Source organism: Panulirus ornatus, chromosome 51, assembly GCF_036320965.1.
Source record: "Panulirus ornatus isolate Po-2019 chromosome 51, ASM3632096v1, whole genome shotgun sequence".
In the NCBI taxonomy this organism is placed as follows: Eukaryota; Metazoa; Arthropoda; class Malacostraca; order Decapoda; family Palinuridae; genus Panulirus; species Panulirus ornatus.
Window position 1 is genome coordinate 4,323,213 of NC_092274.1, and position 16,734 is coordinate 4,339,946.

At 45.5% G+C, this 16,734-nt stretch overlaps 1 protein-coding gene across 3 annotated transcripts in view; it reads right to left on the reverse strand.

Moving 5' to 3' along the window:
- Window positions 1-198: 198 nt before the first annotated feature.
- mwh (multiple wing hairs) overlaps window positions 199-16,734 on the reverse strand; it is an 86,925-nt gene continuing 70,389 nt past the window's right edge. For all 3 annotated transcript variants that reach the window (XM_071691864.1, XM_071691862.1, XM_071691863.1), the window contains 8 exons: window positions 8,542-8,728; window positions 5,801-5,928; window positions 5,467-5,561; window positions 4,905-5,101; window positions 4,266-4,405; window positions 4,026-4,149; window positions 3,367-3,537; window positions 199-3,002 (listed from right to left, as the gene is read on the reverse strand). In XM_071691864.1, the coding sequence (XP_071547965.1) occupies window positions 201-3,002; window positions 3,367-3,537; window positions 4,026-4,149; window positions 4,266-4,405; window positions 4,905-5,101; window positions 5,467-5,561; window positions 5,801-5,928; window positions 8,542-8,728 (3,844 nt within the window). In that variant the 3' untranslated portion in view covers window positions 199-200. The remainder of the gene's footprint in view (window positions 3,003-3,366; window positions 3,538-4,025; window positions 4,150-4,265; window positions 4,406-4,904; window positions 5,102-5,466; window positions 5,562-5,800; window positions 5,929-8,541; window positions 8,729-16,734) is intronic.

Genomic DNA, 16,734 nt, shown 5'->3' on the forward strand with positions numbered 1-16,734 from the left:
TTTATCTTTGCACTGTAGTATATTTCAGTTCTCAAGATTTTGAGTTGTAAAAAACTTAATGTTTATCTTTGCACTGTAGTATATTTCAGTTCTCAAGATTTTGAGTTGTAAAAAAACTTTTTCTACAGGCACTCTTTTGTAATTCCTTAGAATGAAAACACTTCCAAACGAGGAATGCAATAACGAACTGGAAATATAAATCAGTAGAGTCCTGATGGCATGTCCAGAATGTGCTTAGAGGAAGGCCCATTGACCACTGTGGACATAGTGCTCGCAGGTGTGGCTGAATAGTCTGGTGTTGGGATGTCTGGGTCAATCTCTCCCTTACGTCGAACACCAAGGCCCTTTTCCCTTGAGCCACGCCCACGTGGGGGCGGATAATCCCTACCACCATAATCAGCAAAGTCTGGTAAACGGGCAGATGGTTTGTTTAGCATAAAATTTGGTCCATAGTCACTCTCCCGGAAGCCATTTGGGTTTTTGAAGCCACTGAAGGCGCTGATCTCAGTACTGGAGAACTTTGTTTGCTTGCTATTGCGTGATGGCTTAGTTGGTGGCCCCGGGGGATCAACAGAGTATTTTGAAGATTGGCTTTTGTTGTCTTGGTGTTTTGGAGATGATCTATTCTCTGTATTTTTGGACTTTGAAGATTTTCTGTTGTCATCATAACGGTTAGGTGATCGACTTTCTTGTTTGCGATTGCTCTTCTGACGGCTGGGTCTCTCTTCCTTTTCATGGTGGATCTCTGGATATTTCCATTTCAAGGTCCACTGGCCATCATTGCCTTGACTCTCCAACCATTGGTCAAGGCGGTCTTCCATGCTACGGTTCTTACGACGGTTCATCTCAGCGGTTATAAGCTCATTTACACGGTTCCGACGCTCAACTTCATGTGGGGTATATTTTGTGAACATCCGACCACTGATGTGCACCTCTTTTTCCTCCAGAGGCACCAGGAGGTCTGCTGACCCTCGACGCCTTGGAGAGTATGATCGATGACTGTTATAGTCTGTCTTGTTGCCAGCCTGAAAACTCTCACTACGCTTTATGCCTCGACGACACTCTTCCCGAGACTTGCGGTCATTGTTACTGCGATCAACAAAGGTCTCATGGCGTCGAAGAGACCTTTCTGGACGTACATAACCAAATGATGTGGTTGACTCAGTCTCCACAGTGTGTGGACTTGGAAGTGGTTGGTTGTTGCGGAATGTTTCGGTGTCACTTGTTTCAGCTGGGGACTCAATCTCCAAAAACAGAACTGGATCTAGTTGATTGATGCCTGTCTGGGAGTTCCTTGAGCGAGATCGAGAGGGGAGCTGAGGAACTCGAGTTGGTACAATCTCAATTTCTTCATTTGTGGCATTTTCTGGGCTTGCCCGGTCCTCAAAGTTTTCTTTTAAGAGTGGGTTTTCTTTTACAGTCTCTTGTGACTCTAAGCTAAGTGAGGATTCAGCACTCCTTAATACATTCTCAAGACCTGACATTACAGCTTCTACTTCCTTTTCACTAATATCTTCCTGTTTTTCAGACTTATCTTCCACTTCATTACTTCGTTCTTCCTTCTCTCTCTTCTCATTCCTTTTCTCCTCTTTTCTGGGTGTATCGATCTTCTCGTTCTCTTTTCTCACTTCGAAATGATCAGACATCATTACCAAGTTTTCATAGTGACGCACAGACTGGCGTACGTTAGGCCCATCAGGGCACACATCCTGATTATTTCTTTCCTCCAGGCAGACCTTTGTCTCCGTCGAGCTCTGACTTTGATCGGAGCCACGGGAGCTCTGAGTGTTGTTTTTATCAATGAAGATCCTATCGTTAGCAAGGGTGATGGCCTCATACACCACCACATCACGTTCATAGTCGAGGTCGCCCTCCTCACTCCCACTGCGAGTTTTACTACTAGTGGGCGAAACACTGCGACTCTTGTTCTGCGATGAATCCCGGCGTGGCACATTCATGTATTCCGGATCCTTCCGCTCCCCTCCTGGGTTGGAGGAGGTGGAGGATGAGGAAGACAGGGAAGAAGTTGAGGATGATAATGGGCTGGTGGAGCCGGAAGGTGGTTTGGGAGCCTTTCTTTTGTTGCTAGGAGGCGACCCAGACCTAGGTGATGGTGTGTGTGTGGCTGAGGAAGATTTACTGCCTGGTTTACCATTGCTTTGCATAGGACTAATTGATACTTGTCTCTCCCCATCAGAAAGGTTGCTTGAACCATTTAGTTGTGGTGGCTCTATGAGTATCTGTTGGCTTTTTCGACTACTTGATCTGGAGGGTCTTGCAGGCTCCTGGGGTACTTGGTTTCCATCAGGAGGCATCCTACTTCTGTCATGCTGTAATTCTGCTCCAGTCGGTGGAGCTTTTTTGTCATTCACAAGAGTCATATCGATGTGTGTCATGGGCATTGGCTCATTAAATCTGTCTCCCGAGAACATTCTTTTCCGCTCAGGTTCTTGTATTGGTGAGATTCTCATTGGCATACCATCATCTCTGTTTTGGTCATCTTTTCTTTCAGGGTTTCTCACTGGTGATGCCGTGGAACTTCTCAGAGGAGAAGTGAGCCTTGGTTCAGGTGTGGATGAGGAGGAATGATGCCTGCTGACAGGAGGGAGGACACTGGAACATAAAGCAGAGAGATGCTGTGAAGGGGTAACTGTTTCAATAGAGGAGATAGAGGCCTTGCTGCTGTCAGAGTCAGTGGAAAGCTTGGGATTGCCATTCAGCAAGGGCGTGATAGACCTCTCATCACCCCGAGTGAATATGACCGAGTCGGTCTCTGTGATGGAACTCCTGGTGTCTCCATTCCTGGAGGGCGAGGCGGAATTGCGACGCATTGTGATGTTCCTGAAGGTGTTAAGGGAAGAGAGGTCTGAGTCACTGACAGAGGGAACTGGGGAGGGTGCTACTGGTATGCCACTATGCTCCAGACGGCGCTGGAGAGCTGCATATCGCTCTTCCACCTCTCCACCCACAGTCTTCAAGAGGACATTTTCTTCAAGGAGTTTCTGAGGAGAGTACAATAGTTAACAGTGAGCCTGGCTAATTATACTGAGAAAGGTGAAGAGTGAATTACAGAAGAACAGTTAACAATGAGCTTGGCTACTTATAATGAGAAAGGCTAAGAGTGAAGTACAGAATGATAATCTAAATATACAAAACGATAAACGCTTTAAAAGAATTTATACATTATGATGTTACAGTTCTCTCGTCATTTTCCTGTGTATAGCATCTCTCTTTACTATCCAATATTCAACTGTCCATTTCTGTTATATTTAGTGTATTTTATTTGCATCATCCTTTTCATATTTATCCTTGGTCATTGATATATTTATTTACTCTTCTGTTTACACATTATCTCGCACCACTCACCATATTAGCCTCCCTTAGCTTCTTGAGTTCCTCCTGCAGAGTGGAGTTGGAGGTCCTCAGGCCCTGGATCTCACTATGGAAGTTGCTCACGTCAATGTAGGCAGAAGTCCATCGATTCAGCTCCACCATGGCCTGCTGCTGGAGGTGGTCAGACCCGCTTCGTTCAATGATCTGTAAGAAGACACACACACAAAAAAGACCATTAGCCGTGGTACATGTAGACAGGGATGAGGCTAAGACTCAGTCTGACACAGATGAGGAGCTAAGTTTCCAAGGTGAGGTATCAGTTATACTTGTATGAGAGAAAGTTTTGTCTCTAACACACAAGATGGGAAGGGAGTATTGCTCGTCATAGACTAAAATGTAAAAGGAGTGGCATTAGTTATATAGACATTCTGGGAAAGTTTTAGTTTGTATGTGACCTGATGACCCCTTCATTGGGGCTCCTGCAGCTCTGAGGTAGCTTCCAGTGGAATGCTAGTGTTTGCCCCATGATTAGTTAGAAGCGGCTGCTATAGCCTTATCCCTATGGCTGAGGTTCATTGTTCGATGCTCACCTCATACCTGTAGAAGTAGTTAAGGTACTGTCACATCCAGACCTGTGGCTGAAGATTCTAGTGGGATTTGGGTGGGAGGGAGGAAAGTGAGGGGTGTTTTACCTTTCTGAGAGCGTTGGGGTCGAATCCCGCCTCGGCCAGTTCTTCTTGCAAATAGACTCTTTCCTGAAGGCTGGCTGTGGAGGCCACCAGGGCGTTCAGGAACCGTAGGCCCCATAGCTGGAAGCTGGGGGAGAGATGAAGGGAGAGGGAATGTAATGGGTTGATGCTGAAGTAAAGTATAGCATTATAGTATGTGGGGTAGGGGTGTTACAGTACCTGAGATTGGGGATGTTACAGTACCTGGGGTGGGGGTGCGACAGCATCATGGACACGAGGAACTTGCACTTGACCGGCTCAGCAAACCGGAGGCGTAGCGTTGCTAATGCATCCAGAACCTGCCTGTGTCCTACCGATGACGTTATGCACGCACGTGCCAGCAACTAGAAAAAAGTCATGTACATTTTTTACGAGTGTGGGTTAAGGTGTTAAAGATATCTCATAACTGCAGAAAAGGTATGTGTTATATATGTTTTATTTGGATGTAGATTATATATATTCACTTATGGATTGATATCAGTAGAGATTATTGAATTGCTTAAATTTTTTGTGTAAATGTATACTTATATACATATGTTGCACTTATTTAGTAACTTATAAACTCACTAATGCTCAGTGTGACTACAAAATTTAGACATGATCTTGAGGGCTGTCTCAAACTGTAATTTACATTCTCCACACCATATTGTGAGATGAGACGCGACTCATCATATCTCGAAACTCTCTCTCTCTCTCTCTCTCTCTCTCTCTCTCTCTCTCTCTCTCTCTCTCTCTCTCTCTTTATCTATCTATCTATCTATCTCTTGTGATCACTGGTCATTTCCTTATTGTTCCCTAAGGTTCCTGTGTTGTGGGATGTACAAGTAGCTTAGAGATAGCCACCTGTAAAGCCAGTGTACGGCTGCGTGCCAGGTTGCTCATGGTAGCCACAGCCAGAGTGTATAGGCCATGGGGATAATGTGCTAGCTTGAGGGCTGCATCTGTTGATCGCAAGCACAGCCGCAGGCAAGACAGACACTCGTGCTCGTCGATTAAAGCACGACGGAGCGCCATCTGCTGCTCCCTGCTGCTTGCCGTGCCTGTAGGGGGAGTGGAGGGGAGACAGATAAGTGGGTTTGGTTGGGGTAAAGAAGGCGTGGTCACTGTGCAGGGATAAGAATGATAATGAAGTAGATGATGATAATAATGATAGTGATAATGATAATTCCGGTAACGTCTTGGTGAATAAAAAACTAGAAATAATGTCTATAATTCTAAATAGTAAAAATTAATGTTAACCAATATAATGGCCTGAAACCATGACACTTTCTTAATTAGTATAGTTGATTATCATTTTTAGTCCAGAGAACTCAGCAGTAAGATGAATGGGGACCAATTATTGAAGGCCAGTGAGAGGAAAAAAGTTCAAGGAGGTTCATTAAGTCACTTAATAAGGGTTACTTACCATTAAGATCGGTCTGGGCCAACTGGATCATCTTGAGGACATCAAGCAGTAAGGTCACCCCGTCGTGGGGGTCACGGACCAGCTCCTTAACGAAACTGTGGGTGAAGGTCAGGTCAGTGGTTGTAGTAAGGTGGTTGTGGGCCTGGTTAAACGTGCTATAAGATATATTATATACACATAGAAAGATCTTTGTTTCTTGAGTTCATGTGACGAAAGTTTTAGTCAGGGTCTTAAACATGCGATACATTTTTTTTTTTTTTTCAATTTTTGACCAAGTATCTGGCAATGATGGCATCCTAGTATGGGTCATGCATCGGGAGCGTGAGTTACCCACCTGAGGTACGACAGCTTGAGGTCCTCCCGTAGCTTCTTAAGCAGCTCCGGTAGGGAACTGAACTGCTTGAGAGACATCTCCTGAGGCGCGTCGCGCCCAATGTTCTTCTCCTTATCTCGACCGCGACCCTGAACAGCCAAGAACATCATGTGACACTGTTTCTTAGAAGTGATTAAGTACATCTTGAATTCTGCAAATTATCTGCAGTATAGACAATGTCCCCTAATGTCAGCTTAGTACAATTTAAGCTACTGAATTCCCTGAAATGTTTATGGAAACTTAAGTATTATGAGTTCTAGATTTACTGTCTTTGTTCTGCCATTATAGAGTCGTTTATGCCATTGCAGATCATAACTTTAAGATGGTGGATTATCAGCTTCACTCATTACATGTTTCGGTATCAGATGACTCATTAGGCTCTGGTGTCAGAGGCCCAGATGCCTCATTCAGTAGTAACGCGACCCCTGCAATTCTCTGTGTCAACAAGACTCGCCCAGTAGTCAACATGACCTATGAAAACCTCAGCTGACCTCACGTAGGGGCCGATATTTAATGATTACTGGCCGCTACACCAAAATAAGTCTTGAGAGATTGTAAGGTACCACTCTTTAAGACGTTACATTTATAACATTGCGTCTGTTTTCGTGATTATGACCGGATTAACAACAGGAAGTTTTTGTAACCTGTTGTAGACTTAAAGGGCGGAAGTTCAGCTCCTCAAGTCAACTCTAGAAAAGCTTACATTAGGTTTCACCTATTGCAACCATGAAGTCCTCAAATTGAAGTTATTATAACCTGTCATTTGCTTGAAGTTCTGAAGTTAAATCCATCAAGGACTGAGTTGAATTCCTCGAGTTAGATTCATTATAGAGTATTACAATCTTCGTGTGTTTCAGTGGATCTTGCATGGTTGAATTACCTGTGTAATAACTGATTCGATTGCATGCTCGAAGAAGCGGTTAACACCTCTCTCGCATGGCCAGTCATGCACAGGCAACCATTTTCGCAATTTTCTTTTCTTTTTTTTTCGCTGTATTGAATCAAACTGTTATTGACTGATGTTAGAGTCAATTTCAGTCGTAAAGAAACGTATTTTGTGACCATATGGGTTATATTAGACACCTTTAGGCCTGATTCTTCGTCGTTATGTTTACACGACGTATGAAGGCAGTGTTAAACTTGGCCCACTGAACCAAACCGAAGTCTGGATCTTGTGGCTTCCGCATGTTGACTGAATGATTTTTGTTGAGAGAACCATCGTTCGAATCCCGTTCTGAAGACCGGGGCAACTACCGGTGATACCTGGACACGCTAAATTGCCGACATTTTGGACGATATTCATGATAACAGAAGCGTTCTCATACACGGTCTCTTATCCAGGCTTCTCAACCACGCTGACTCTCTCTGACTGTGAGAATAGTTCCATTTTATTTATTTTTTTTTTGGTATGATTTCTGCTTGGTGTTTCCCCGGACGAAACTGTACTCCTTTCCGTCCCTTAGTAATATAATACAGTTGGCATTACCTTCGCAGTAGCCACCAGCATGTTTTGACTTTATAGAAGTATATCGCAGTCCTCCGTGGCCCCCTCCTGCTACCAGCCTGGAGGAACTTCTTTTTTGATGTGGCTGGGGAACTGTGCCTTGTGGGGATGTGCCATGTCTGTGGAGTGGAGGTTATTTCAGTCCTCAGCAGCAGTCTGGGTCTTAGGACGGTTCACTGCGGGATCTTACTAGTCCCGTTTCTAACTCTTCCATTTTTCTTCACCTTACAAGAGTGATATAAGCGCTTGTCAGTGATCAAGATCAGAGAGTATAAGTGCTCATCATTGATCAAGATCAGAGAGTATTGGTGCTTATCATTGATCAAGATCAGGGAGTATAAGTGCTTATTATTGATCAAGATCTGAGAGTATTAGTGCTCATCATTGATCAAGATCAGAGAGTATTAAAGCTCATCATTGATCAAGATCAGAGAGTATTAGTGCTTATCATTGATCAAGATCAGAGAGTATAAGTGCTTTAAAGAGAGAGCGAGTCATCATCGCTTTTTCGTCCCTCGTTTCGTAAGATCCAACTCGCTTATTTTTATGATGGGGTTTGACCGTTAGTCTTTTGTCTTTGGTGAGGAGGTTAAGGTCGTCATCGTCGGGTATTCTTCTGGATCGTTGACATTTACGCTTGATGTGATGACGCTTTTTCCAGCATTATGGACGAGTGTGTGTGAATTATTTTTTTTACTACCTTTTGTCTGTACTCAATTTGAACTCGCGCGCCACAGCGGCCCAGTGTGACCCGATTGAACAAAGTGTCTCAAACTTGGGTAGAATTCAATGTTTACCTTCTAGTTCTACTAATGTTCGTGTGACGTGAACTGCCATAAGGCATGAACAATTGTCTTGAACTAAAGATGAGTTCCGTGAGTTGAGAGTTTTGAAACACCTTTTTTTTTTTTTTTTTTTATAGTTGAAGCTTTCACGCTTGTTCTTGTATCATCCAGAGCCGTGGTATGACAGTGTGTGTGTGTGTGTGTGTGTCACGTATGAGAAACAGCAAAGGTGGAAGAACAGTCCCCTGGGGAACAGATGTCTTTAGCACGGAAGTAATATACATCGGCTAGGATGGTTGTGTGTGATCTGTATTTATGTTGGGAAATTGAAGATCCAACTGCCTCTCTCTCTCTCTCTCTCTCTCTCTCTCTCTCTCTCTCTCTCTCTCTCTCTCTCTCTCTCTCTCTCTTACCTTCTTCTCCTTGGGCACCTCGGGCGTGTAGAGGTGGGACATGCGGGCGTATTTGGCCAGGGCGTGGGCGTAGTCCTCCGGGTTGAACATGGGCGGGCGTAGGTGTGGGGCCGGCAGCGGTGCTACGTCCTCGGCCTCCACAACGCCCTCGTCCTCCGAGACCCGCATCTCGACCTCGTCCTCGACACTGCCGGGCGGTGGGGAAGAGAGAGCCACAGGTTAGAGTAGGTCGAACACAGGAATGTCCTGGGGTTGTGAATGCTGCCATGGTGACCTTATGATGTCTCGGGTCATTGTAGGTCAGAGGGCATTTCTGCTGTACCGTGTGTGTGTGTGTGTGTGTGTGTGTGTGTGTGTGTGTGTGTGTGTAGAATTACCTGTATGTAATTACCCACCTGCAGTGTTCATGGAGGGAGTTGGACGCCAGTGTGCTTGGATAATGGTACTTTTCGATTTTGTGTTTTTTAAGCTTTTTTTTTACTTTAAGGTTCGGTTTATATGGTGGTGTTTTAATCTTATGTTGATGGGAGCTTTAGGATTGTGTGTGTATTTTTTTTAAAGGTGTTTTTACGTTTGTGTTTCTAAATAATAAAGAAAATATGTACTTTTAAGCTTGCGTTTCCGAGTGATTTTTTTTTAAATTTTTTTTCTGAGAAATTCTTGTTTGAGACTTGATGTTTCCGCGGGCATCTAAGCGTCCCCAGACTGGTCACTGTAGAACTCGTTTGTAGCAAGTATTACCTCGTAGCAGGTACAGGTTGGGGTACTTCTCTCTCTCTCTCTCTCTCTCTCTCTCTCTCTCTCTCTCTCTCTCTCTCTCTCTCGGTGCCTTGGGTGAGCGCAGTTAGATGTGCCCACACTCGCGCACATGTGTTTTTCAGAGATCCTCCTCCTCCTTCATCCAGGTAGATTACTGGTTCTGCTTTACAACACTGACTGTACGGCCGCTGAGCACCGTCGTGTTCAGGGGGGTCGTACCGTCGTGTTCAGGGAGTCGTACCGTCGTATTCAGGGGGTCGTACCGTCGTACACAAATGATCGTACCGTCGTACACATCATTTAAGGAGCTTGTTGTTGTACACACCATGATACATGTATGCTTAGGATTTAAAGAAAGTGTCATTGTGTGTATATGTATACACAAGAGCTTGTATTCGTTGTATTTGCTCCCGTCTTCTCAGTTCTCGACTCCTCCACTGTAAAGGCAAAAACATTTAAGTGCACTGGATTAAAAACGAAGGCTTCATAATTGATAAATGACTTGATATATCCGTTATTCTATTCATAGAAATGACGTAGTCATGTAGCTGGTTTTGTGAGGAGGATGAATGATATCCCTGATGATGTGGAGGTCCTCAAGGACACCGTTAACGGGTAGAGTCCTGTTGATGGGACGTTGGAGGGAAGACGGAAGCTGTTACTTCCAGTAGGAGGGAAGCAGCATGTCTAGCGAGCAGCAGCTGCTGCTACAGACAGTAGGTTGGGAGAGCGATGACCGCTAGAGAGAGAGGGGCCGTCTTACTTGGTTGCCCCAGCCCTCCTCCTCCTCACTGCTTCGATGTGTGCTACATTTTTTGTTGGTGTGCTGCTGTTGGAGCTGCTACCGCTGGTGGTGTTGGTGCTCCTGTAAAACCTTGGTGTTGGTATTCCTAACTCTTGTGATGTCGACGCCACTGCTGGTGCTGGCACTGGAGGTGTTAGCAGTACTGGCACTGTTGTAACCGCTAGTGTTGGTGGCACCGCTGGTGCTGGGCAGCTGCAGGTGTCGTTCGTGCCGCTGATGCTGCTGCTAGGGAGAAAAACTGCTGACGTTCGTTGTCTTGCCTTCGGTGCTGTAGCGAGTGACAGATCCACCGAAATCTTGATCAAAAGGGCTAAGGTGGCTCTAACGAGTGGTTGGTAAGGTGTTTCTAACGACTGGTTGGTACAAGGCAGTGTTCATTGCCTCCAGAGTCACCAGCATCGCAGCAGTAGTCGGACAGATGTTGGGGATAAAACTACATCTGTTACTGGTATCAAAGGACCATTTTCTTTTGATGGTTTCCCGAGGAAGAAAACGGTACTGATTAAGGGTATTCTTGGGTATGGCAATTACGTAGCATTGCTAGTACGAAATGACGTTGAAATCTACATATTGATGGGAATTTTCGCCTAGTGGGTCACCTCCGACTTTAGACGAGTTCTCCTGGATTTATGTCTTTATTATTCCTAGTGTCGAAATTCATCTCTGGATTACAGGTGATTTTGGCATAGATTGGTAGATCACTCAATATTGCATTGCCCAGCTGTTGGCAAATATAGGTTGGGAAACGTTCGTGATCTTGATTCAAATTTTGGCTTATTTTTGAGGCCTGCAGTATGCTCTTGTGTTTATATATTCGTGTATGGTTTGTCTTTGAAGCCCACGTATCCAGGACCTCCTGTGGTGTGTATAGCCCACGTATCCACCGTCAGATTACCTGTGGGTGATGTGTTCATGTGTCCAGGACGTGGGGAAGACACAGTTATACCCAGCAGTGTCCTGAAAACAACCTCTCTCTCTCTCTCTCTCTCTCTCTCTCTCTCTCTCTCTCTCTCTCTCTCTCTCTCTCTCTCTCTCTCTCTCTCTCTCTCTCTCTCGGCGCCTTAGGGGCTAACCAGGTCAGTGGGACGACTTGATGGGACGTCTTGAATATGGATTATTATTATTATTGTTATTATTAATATTATTATTAATATTATTATTATTATTATTATTATTATTATTATTATTATTATTATTATTATGTATGCCAGAGCATTTTCCCTCCCTTTTCCACCCGTTGATGAATATTGTCATAGGTTTAATGGTGACCTTTGACCCTGAAATAGTTACCTGTACACCTGCCGGTGTCGTAATGTCTCCCAGGTCTTAGATCCTGTTGTGTACAGGGTTGTGGTAGGAGGGGTTGTGTGGGTTAATGCGTGGGTTCGCTGGGGTTTCAGGTGTCGTAATGTTTCCGGTTTCAGGTGTCGTAATGTCTCCCAGGTCTTAGATCCTGTTGTGTACAGGGTTGTGGTAGGAGGGGTTGTGTGGGTTAATGCGTGGGTTCGCTGGGGTTTCAGGTGTCGTAATGTCTCCCAGGTCTTAGATCGTGTTGTGTACAGGGTTGTGGTAGGAGGGGTTGTGTGGGTTAATGCGTGGGTTCGCTGGGGTTTCAGGTGTCGTAATGTCTCCCAGGTCTTAGATCCTGTTGTGTACAGGGTTGTGGTAGGAGGCGTTGTGTGGGTTAATGCGTGGGTTCGCTGGGGTTTTAGGTGTCGTAATGTCTCCCAGGTCTTAGATCCTGTTGTGTACAGGGTTGTGGTAGGAGGCGTTGTGTGGGTTAATGCGTGGGTTCGCTGGGGTTTTAGGTGTCGTAATGTCTCCCAGGTCTTAGATCCTGTTGTGTACAGGGTTGTGGTAGGAGGGGTTGTGTGGGTTAATGCGTGGGTTCGCTGGGGTTTGGATGAAGGGTGTGTTGAGGTACCTGATTGGTAGCAGATGACAAGGTTCTGATAATGCTTGTCTTGCGTCTTGCTCCGGCTGTGAGCTGGAGGCTCGGGGGTACAGGAGGATAAAATGAATATGAGTCCTGCTGTGTCTCGTCGGTTTGGTCTGCTGTGGTACAAGTCGGTCTGGTTGTGAGGGAACCTTCCCTCGTCTGTGTCACCCATAGATACACAGAGTAACTCACAGTAGAGAGGTTGTTTGTATTATTATTATTCTATTACCACACCGTCACTTGTGTTTCCCAGCTGCATTTGTGCTACTGATAGTGTATGATACATCTTAGTGAGAGAGAGAGAGAGAGAGAGAGAGAGAGAGAGAGAGAGAGAGAGAGAGAGAGAGAGTCAAGCCGCCATGGTCGTTGTTGTCAGGAATCAACGCCTTCACCTCGGTTCCTGCATGCCTGACCCACCAAACCTGGGTCAAACCGGTTGTGCAAGACCTCAGATGTATGGGTGTGTGTGTGTGTGTGTGTGTGTGTGTGTTACGGGGCGAGAGCTTTATATAGGTGTCGTCCGTCAGTTAACCTTGTATATATGTACCATGTCCCAACTTTATGTATACACACACACACACACACACACACACACACACACACACACACACACACAGCTTACGCCAGGTACCCGTTGACTGACCAGCCTCCCTTTAAAGGGCAGGATGAACAGCTGGATTGCCTGTGAGTCGGCTTGGTGACTGCTGTTCCCTTGTCCAGGACTCGAACCCAGGCTCGTTAATTGTTGGGTGGCAACGCTAACCACTGCTGTACGGAGTCCCGTGGGTAATTACGTATTTGTAATTACCGGTTGCTAATTGCATAGTACAAAGGGGGGGGGGGGGGACATGTCTACGCTCGTGTGGCCGTATCTCCTGAACTTTCTCTGCTTCATAACTCAGTGAGCTGTGTACGTTCCGTGTCCCACAACTCGGTTCATTCCAGTCGTCCTCCTGTCTTACGATAGCCAGGTTCATATTTACGATCCCCTTCCAGCAGTTTTCTTCCATGATGTCGTGTCTCGGCTTCTGGTGTGGCCATGTTCACCCATGTTTCGAAGATGTGTTCATTGTTGACCTTACCAAACTGGTTTAAGAGATTTAGATTTGGTTTGTGTGTGTGTGTGTGTGTGTGTGTGTGTGTGTGTGTGTGCTGCGGTGTAGGAGACATTGGCATGTGGGAAGCAGGTTCTTGTGGCGAGCAACAATGGCCGTGTTTTCTGGTGCAGGTCACTGGTATTGGCCACACACACACACACACACACACACACACACACACACACACACACACACGAGCAGTGAGAACGTGTATGGTCTTCCACTTATCAAGTTAAACCTGATGAAGGTGTTAAGGATTTTTCAATTGCTAGTTACAATTTGACGTTGACGACCCTTATGACCTGATCACATAAAGGTTCCCTTCGTCGTCGCCAAGTGCTGATGATACAAACCACGAAGGTCCTTTAAAAAAAAAAAGGTCCAGCATTTTTTGACAGCGTTTAGGAGGAGGCATTTAAAGACAGAAGTTGACAGTGTTGCCAATGGTGGCATTTAAGGAGGTCAGAGTTATGTTATATTACTTTAATTTCAAAGTTTAAACGTCTTCACTGAAAACTAATGAATTTGTCTGTACGAAATTATTTGTCTTCATTGTAGCCAAGGTGTGTATACCCAAGTTAGTAACTGATCCTGTTTTCATCATCCAACTCGTCCCATTAAACCTGATCGCTCTGTGCTCATATGTCGGGGTCAGGGCGCGGGTCGGAGGTCATCTCGTTCTAGTTGCCCTACAAGTCGTGTATGTTACAAGTTAGACAAAGTCACTGGAAATAGAGATTGGTTGACACTCGTATTGGCCCACTTCTTGGCTGCAGCCAAGCTGAGCCTGAGAAGCAGAGGTCAGGTCACGGGGGTGATACATGACCTGACCTGTCATGATACTGTTACATATGTTACTGTACAGTTGTAACTCAGTGTCATCATTCGTGATGTAGGCTCTTAGGGAGCCATACCGATAGATAGAAAAGTAGATACCCGGGTGGATGGTAATAGATGTATAGTCAGGGACACATATGGATAGATAAGCAGCGAAGATAGATGGGTGGGAGTGACCGGGATACCCACCCAGAGGCGAGGCAACTCTGTAAGTTGTAGCGAAACACATATACGGGAATGAATGAATACACTACAGGTGTATTTCATATTACGATTTATTCCTTGTGTGTGTGTGTGTGTGTGTGTGTGTGTGTGCTTGCCTTAATAGCCATGTTTGACTGTGGTGGTATTTATGCTTGAGTGTCACTCAGAATAGAAATCATTAACTAGATAAGTAATCGTTTCAAGAACTGTAAATATCATCATTTTTTTTTTTCAAGCACCTGAAAGCAGGAGAGTGTAGCCTTCCTCTGGCACCACTTTGTGTTGTGCAGAACCTTCGGTCCTCGGGGGGGAAAACCTCTCCCGTATGACCTGTGTTATATTTCGAATCTACCCGTCCTTGAGAATCACCCACCCCCCCAGGATCCCACTGATTCTGAGAACTCACGTGAGGAGGTGAGGGAGGAGGAGGATTACTGATAGAATCGCTGCTCTCGCCTGGGCTGAAATAATGATAGACACTGAGGAACGTCTACAGGTTCGACCTTCAGTTTCGGGTCCAGGACGAAGTCATCGTCATGAAAACTTATATATAGAGAGACCTTGAGACATGACAGCAAGTCATCTTCAGTTATAGGCACCAGGACGAAGTCATCGTCATGAAAACTTGTATATAGAGAGACCTTGAGACATGACAGCAAGTCATCTCGTAGAGTTCCTCAGACACCAGAGCAAGTCACCCTACCGAAGATTGAGGAAGAAGAGCAAGTGGTCACCCTCACCTTGAAGAGTCCCCCCCCGCCCCAGTCACCTCATAGTCCCCCCCTGAGACAACACAGCTTAAGTCACCCTGATCCCGTCACCCATATACAAGTCCTTACACACCAGAGCCAGCCAGTCTTGCTCTCTGTCTCTGTCTCTCTCTCTCTCTCTCTCTCTCTCTCTCTCTCTCTCTCTCTCTCTCTCTCTCTCTCTCTCTCTCTCTCTCTCTCTCACATGGTAGTTACTTATACACCGACCGTTTCTTAACTGTCCGATTCGGAGAGGAGGAGAAAAAAAAAAAAGTGTCTGAAGTGTTCCTCACAGCTTGCTGATGATGACCTCCCGTGGGCCCAGCACGGATTTACAGACGGCAGGTCTTGTGTGTGTGTGTGTGTGTGTGTGTGTTGGGGGAGAGGGGCTGGAGTCGCGGTTCCTGGCGCGCATTAAGTCGCGTTAGTTCGGGGTGGTCGTCGGGTGAACGGGTTGAACGGTGAAGTTTTTGTCGGCCGGCGAAATTCCTCTGGGGGAGAGAGAGAGAGAGAGAGAGAGAGAGAGAGAGAGAGAGAGAGAGAGAGAGAGAGAGAGAGAGAGAGAGAGAGAGAGAGAGAGAGAGAGAGAGAGAGAGAGAGAGAGAGAGAGAATGACTGACTTAAGATCAGGTTTGCGACATAAAAAGAAAAACCAAAAAAGTGCAAACATTGAGTTACCGTTCGAAACGGAAGAATATCATGTACTGGAACGGTTTCAACTGGTCCCCTTCACCCACCACCCCACACATAAGCGTTAAAAGTCGGGCCCCAGGTCTGTGCGAAGACCCCCCTTCTCTGGTTCCGTCTATCTCTCTTCTTGGGTCGTAATTACACCTCCCCTCCCCGCCCCACCATTAAACTATTTAACTTGCCCTTCATCAGTTCGCAGCAGTCGTAACGCAGATACGTCATGACCCGCGCCTCACTAGTTCGAAATGCAAGTAAACTGAGGATCGGGGCAAAGACATCTGTTATAGAAAACGATGGTGGTGAGAAAGAGAGAGAGAGAGAGAAAGAGAGGGCGGGGGATAAGTTCAGAACGGGAATAAGGTGAGAAGAAAACGTAAACTGGGAGTTCTTAATGGGAAAACTGGGATAAAGCAAGAGAGATGTAGTATACAAAATTCATGGCGGAGAATAGGAATAGCTACAGAAAGAGAAGAAAACTGGATAAATTCATCACAAGACACGGGGACACATCTTGGTAGACGAAAACGTAGAGAAGTCATCAGACACAAAATGGGGATAACACAAAGTGAAGAAAACGTAAAATTATGGAGATAGGAGGAAGTGTTAGTGTGAAGGAGAGAGACACTTTCCCTGTACACAGGCACATAACAGGACTGTCCCTGTGGAACTGGTCTTCACATGTCAAGGACCCACCAGCTCTGGTCGGTTGTAGAGTGAATTCCTTCGTGACCATTGTCACTTCCCATAAAGACATCACAAGCTGAAGGATAAAGGAGCGAGTTGTTGTTGTTGTTGTTATGGAAAACCATAAATAAACCATCAAACTCAGGTGGCCATTAGATGGACACTGTGGACTTCCACGTAAATCATATACGAGATGGTTTATTTCGTTGACGCGGATTAAGTCGCTGTCTCGTATTACGTCGCTGGCTCATAATACGTCGTTGGCTCAGATTTAGTCGTATTTCTCAACGATTTTCGCGTTATTTCCCAAATCTTTTAGCAGCTGTAATCACCAAGGAAGGTGTAGGTAGGATACAGTGATGAATGTATGAAAGCAGACCACACAAAAGATGATTCTACGAGCTTCAGATAAAGATGAATATATGGATA